We start from the raw sequence: 6304 nt of genomic DNA on the forward strand, positions 1-6304 counted from the left end.
ACACACACACACACACACACACACACACATATATAGTTATAGATATATAGATATATATTGGCTGGTGTGACATCCCATGAGTGAAAACAAAGTATTTTTCAACATCTTCTTTTCTTGCAGAGAAACCTTGTGTGAAATTCTATCACCCTGAAAGGAAAAATGCAGAACTATTAAGTCTGTGTAGAGGAAGAAAGGAATGTGTATGTGCAGAAGGTAAAGAACATTACCACACTATCTACTTATATATTTATTCCGTTTGAATTTATTCTATTTGGAACTTAAAGAAACAGTCAGTGACAAAAGACATTAACACTTACCTTGAAAGATGCGACCTTTATTGATGGTTTGTGTGTAGCAGAGCATCACATGCTGCAGACAACAGAATAGTAGCTACTCATTTCTTTTAATTTTTTGTCAATCACAACAAATTGGAGGGCATGTGGACAACCATACAGTCTCACATCCTCCTTTGCTTATAAACTATACAATATTTTATCGTAATCAGAGCTTTGAATACTCATATATTTAGAAAGTAGCATGCTTGCATAACAACTTTTGCATTGTTTAAGAATTAAAGACATTTTTATATCTTATCCCCATTTTAAGAGGCTCAAAAGTAATTAGACAAGTGGATTTTTTCCACGGTTAAGAAAAACTTCTTCACATTATGGCACTCATATCATTGTCTAGTCTACTATCAAGAGATCCCTCTGAGTAAAAACGTATGAAAACCTCTGGTTACACTCAAATTAGACTTTGACAGAAAAGCTCTAAAACAGCCTGGACAGTTCTGAAAAAAAAAAAAAACATTGGAAAGATGAAACCAAGCTCATAATTAGAAGCATTCCAGATCATCTCTCAATCATTAACCCAATGTTATGGCATTAGCATGTATGGCTGGCAGTGGATTATGGTCACTAATATTTATTGATACGTGATTATATAACTATTAGGATGAATTCCGAATTGTGCGAGGCTACACTATCTGTTCTAATTCAGCAAAATTCTTTAAAAATGCTTGAACAGTGGGGCTGGGTATCCTCACTAATTTTTATAACTGATTCGATTCAGATTCACTAGGTCCCAATTTGGTTTGATCCCTGATTCGATTTGATTCCATTCCATTGTGACTCTTTCAGTCAGAAATATTATACTTCTAATCATTTATCAGTACATATCCATATTTTTATATCAATGTATAAAAACAAAGTTGACACTTGTGGGACTTCAACAGAGGTGTAAGCATCACAGCAGATGCCTTTGTGTCAAAGTAACTGAGGATAAAACACAGAAACACATGAAAGGCGTTTTGCCTGGCCTGGCTTTTTATAGCGATAACCCTTAAAATATTCTGCAGTAATCAAAAATTGAAGAAAACCATGAATCAGTTACAGAGGGTTTTTTTTTTTTTTTTTTTAAACAGAAATTAGTTTTCCAATTTGGCTTAATCTGTGAAAGCTTAAATTTCTTCGGTATCCATTTGATCAGAGGTGGCAACAAGATGTAAATGTCCAGAACTTCAGGGAACTGTCTAACAAAATAGTGGTGTCCATTGCATGTAGACAATAAGAATGGGCTACATGTATCACATTAGAATGATAAGAAATATTTAACCCGTCAGAGATGATTAGAAGTGATGATTTTTTTTTCCTTCTTTTTTTAAAAAAAGAATCAAAGCAATCATGGATTTAGCTTTTTTTTTTTTTTTTTTTTTGTGAATTTATGATCATTAAATGTCCAATTCTTCTACATATGTCACAGTAACTTCTGAATAAATAACGAGTCATAAACAAATGAGTGAACAATGAAACAAAATACAGAAAAAGTTATAACTTTTATATTTTATAACTTTTAACGACAACAAAAACAATAATAATGATATTAATAACAACAATAATGATATTAATGATAATGATAATATTAATGATACAATTTGTTGGTGCCTTTTACAACACTCATCTTACACAATTACAGTGTTGAAAGAAAATCAACATCTAGGAATAATATGAACAGCTGAACACATTCACATCTGCTCAGTCATTCGAGTCATCGCTTGTGAATTTACTTTGGACCAATGCTGTATTTCCAGAGAATTGCAGTTTTCAGAGAAAGAATGAAGTCGGCAATGAAGATCGCATTGCAAAGGCCTGTGAAGTTGCAAAGGATGGCAGTATAGATTTTGGTAAGAGATATTTGTTAATGAAAAAGTGAGAAAACAAGCAAATGGTTTAACGATCTACAACTTGCTTCTTCTCAGTTTACAAAGTGAGAGTGGAAGAGTTGGAACCCTATTGGTCCACTGACTTTTACAGAGTACAAATTCTTGAAGTCATCAAGGAAGGTGGGTGTTAATTTCCTTTTTCTTTAATGACTTTCTATTAAGCTCTGCGGTTCAGTAGTAGACATAAATTTATTCCATATCTACATCATATATATATATATACCATCACCATATATATATATATATATTATATATATATATGATAGTCGGAAAGCACCTCTGTCTCAGTCAGATTGCATTTCCTCTAGTAAAAAAGAAATTTCAGGAAAAAATCTTTTTTTCTTCTACTTTGTCTTCTAACTGCAGGAAATACCGATGTTGGTCCAGAAGGTCAACCACGCATATTCATTAGCTCTCAGCACTGCAGAGAGGCTCAGGGTCTAACAGCAAGTAAAACCTACCTTATCATGGGCACATCCAAAGACATTTACAAAGATGATGAAAAAAGAATGTGAGTTTTTATATATGTGCATGTGTGTGGATCTTGTGCATTTCTTCTTTTTTTTAAAAAAAAAAAAAGAAAACTCTTGTATTGAGAAAGCACATTAGACAATAGCAGTAGTATGACTTTCTATATTGCTTTTGCTTTCACATTTTTTAACTTTTAGTTTTAAGAACAGAGAAAAAAAACAAATAAAAAACAAAACAAACAAAAACCTGTTGGAACTTGGGTGAGGGGTAGCAGGTAGCCAAGTTACCATCACAATATTAGCATGAGTATTTGAATCAGTCCAGGAGCATTAAAAGTGGCACGGTTCATAGAAAATCACACCTCACAGGCTCAACATATTCTGTCCACTTAGACCAGGGGTGTCCAACTCCAGGCCTCAAGGGCTGGTGTCCTGCAGGTTTTAAATGTGTCCTTGATCCAACACAGCTGACTTAAATGGCTAAATTATCTCCTCAACATGTCTTGAAATTCTTCGGATGCCTGGCAATGAACTTTTCATTTTATTCAGGTGTGTTGACCCAGGGTTATATCTAAAACCTGCAGGACACCAGCCATTGAGGGCTGGAGTTAGACACCCCTGACTTAGACTATATTCTGTAGAAGGTATCCCTCTGCACTATGAGAAAGAAAGACAGTTGTATAGGTCTCTTTTATACTTGTGCATATATACAAAGGTTTCTATCATTAGAATTCAGTTTATTCACTGGTATGTTGCCCAGAAATATGGTTTCAAAGGTTAAAGGAAAACTGAACGGCTACCTTGAGGTACCCCTGAGCCCGGTACCATCCCTACACACTGGTCCCTGGGTGCCAAATGGCTGCCCACTGCTTCACTGAGTGAATGGGTTAAATGCAGAGGGGAATTTCCCCATGTGGATCAATAAAGTATATATTATTTTTATTATTATATTTTTATGTATTGCATTTATACATTGGGTGTTTTTGGCAACTTTTTGTTAACAACAATGTTAATTTTAGATTTAAAAAAAAAAGAGAGAGAGAGTTTGGTCCGTAACATTTTGAAATTATGGCAAGTATTAATCATGTTTATGAGATCGAGGTCTCCAAAACTCTTGTATCAAATATGATACAAAAGGTTATTATAGAAAGATTTTTTTTTCTTATGTCCATTGCATATATGTCATCTGTTTCATTTTTAAATCTTATTATATCAGGTTTAATATCAGCATTCAGCATCACAGAATGTAGATGTTGCAGATCTAACAATTTCTCTTCCAAGTGAAAATTTTCCCTACTTGATTTTTTCAGGTAGGAGGATATACTGTTTATTTCGCCTCTAATCAGTGCCTTCAGTGTGCAACATAATATTCCCTGTGACACCTCCTCATTCTCGTTATGATCTAATTAAATCTCTATTTCTTTTTTCAAACTCTCTTTAGCATATGGGTAATTTAGAATGTTTGTGTTCAACCTCCATAAGGTAGATCTATTTTTCCTGTTCAGGCAGATGTCATCATAAACAGAATTATGATCTGAAATGGTACAGGGACCTATTTCACATCACCACTGATGTTGATTGACACCAGTTTCGTTAACCTGCTACTCATTTAAGTTGCAGCCCCTGTAGTTATTATACACAGTTTGATGGGCTCCCCGCTCACCCTTGTAAACACTGAGCATAGAACACATAAAAAAGATAACATCAAAGAGGACCAAAAATCAAACTGAGGTCCTAACTTCCAAGGTAAAGGTCTCTGAGATGGACCCTGCTTCACCTCCAAAGGCAGCATCTTCATCAGTCTTTGAAGGAGGTCCTTGATGGCTAAGGTCTCACCATAGAAACTACCTCTGAGAAAACCTACTTATTTATTTATTTTGCACCATAAACCGAATATAATAGTCTCAAGTATTGAAAACAGAGTGGGTAAACCTCAATTTCCTGAGGATGAAGGCGCTCTCCTCTGAAGGCTCTGAGTTTTTCTTTGTAACCAGGGTCCCGCTTCTTGTTCGCCACGCCGCTCCCTGGTTCTTTGCCCACCAAACTGAATTAAACTAAAGCCAATTTGCACCAATTGTATGAAATAAATCCCAAACAAACAAGCAAGGTAGATTTAAGGTTCAATCAAATGTTATCATGTTGCTGCTCATAGTGTTACAATACATATGATATTTCTGACTTTTTAAACTTGCCTGTGTGAAGACCCAATGTTTTTGGTTTTTTCCTCTCACTTTTCTTTGCTCAGATACCAGTATGTGCTTGGTGAGAGAACCTGGATTGAGTACTGGCCCACAACTGCCGAGTGCCAGACTAGTGAATATCGTTCTACCTGTGTGGGAATAGAGGACCTGGTCCAGGTATACAAACTCCATGGATGTCCAAGGAAGTGAACCTGAGAACTACATAGAATTCTACTTTTTGTTTTGAATTTACAAAATTTACAATTCTGATATGGGATGCAAAAGTCGTAATATTGCAACAGAACTGTTAATTAAAATATCCATATGTGTGCTAACTGAAAGTAGAATTTTTAAGTTAAATACAGGTCAGTATGGATTAAAGTCTTTCATGGGATAAAGCAATGCAATAAACACGATAAACTGAAAAGACAAACCTTACCTAATAATATCATCTTCAGCTCTTTAGATGCTAGTGTAATAAGTAGTTCTACTAGCACATGCTACCTTTGTTAACAATACTGAATTTTGCTTCTTTATTTTCTCTCAAGTAGTTAATAAACATAAGCTTGATATGAAATGATGTTTGTTGTTTGAGTTAACAATGTGCTACCTATTGATTTTACACAGTCCATATTCATGCAGATCTTGCATTCTTGCAATGAGTTGTGCACCTACCCTTACAAAATAACACATTCAAAACATTGTCTGTTTTTATTACATCAGGAATAGGATCATCACATTATAATGATATGTCTTTGAAATGGTTATTAATATTTTTTTCTGTAATGATTGAAATTTTATTTTTGAAGACATTTGTGAAGTCATTACTACTTAAGGTTAAAGGAATACTTTGCTCAACAGCAATTTGACTAAGAGAAAATTAGGGTTGTTCCTATTTTGTTCAATGAGTGGTGAAAAGCAAGATATTTGAGCTTTTCAAACTTGATTTTAAACATTTTGATAAAAGTCAGTTGAGTCCAAGAGCAAATTAAATGCTGTGCTAAGGCTGTCATTCTCAGTATCTACATGGATGTGAAAATCATCAACAATAATTATTTTATCTGAGTTCAGCAATAAACTTTCTAAGAAATCAGATAGAAAATTTGAGTAAGGACCAGGTGGACAATATGTAACAACAAATAAAGCTGGTTTTTGAATTTTCCAGTTAGGGTGTACAAGGCTAAGGTACAGGCTTTCAAATTAATTCAAACTCTGTTTGGGTCTTTGGTTAATTAATAAGCCAGAGTCGAAGACTGCTGCAACACCTCCTTTTCAGCCAGAGCTTAGAGGATTCTGAAAGCTAGCATGACTTGAGGGTGTCGAGGCTGTGGACAGCAGGGCAGACACCCAAACTTTATTCCTGCACTCCACAGACGCAACAGAGACATTGGCAACAAAGTCTCTCCCGTCAGGTCCGATCGAGCTGAACAGCA

The 6304-nt window shown here is 35.0% G+C and overlaps 1 protein-coding gene across 1 annotated transcript in view; it reads left to right on the forward strand.

Moving 5' to 3' along the window:
- Positions 1–5448, forward strand: part of LOC102295992 (complement C3) — a gene marked incomplete in the record, with an annotated part of 28967 nt that extends 23519 nt beyond the window's left edge. Inside the window, 5 exon segments of the mRNA XM_042224531.1 lie at positions 121–213; positions 2090–2182; positions 2258–2341; positions 2588–2732; positions 4937–5448. Of these exon segments, the coding sequence (XP_042080465.1) occupies positions 121–213; positions 2090–2182; positions 2258–2341; positions 2588–2732; positions 4937–5081 (560 nt within the window).
- Positions 5449–6304: the final 856 nt, after the last annotated feature.

Source organism: Haplochromis burtoni, unplaced genomic scaffold (assembly GCF_018398535.1).
Source record: "Haplochromis burtoni strain Fernald_Lab_line unplaced genomic scaffold, NCSU_Asbu1 Contig_140, whole genome shotgun sequence".
NCBI classification, from domain to species: domain Eukaryota; kingdom Metazoa; phylum Chordata; class Actinopteri; order Cichliformes; family Cichlidae; genus Haplochromis; species Haplochromis burtoni.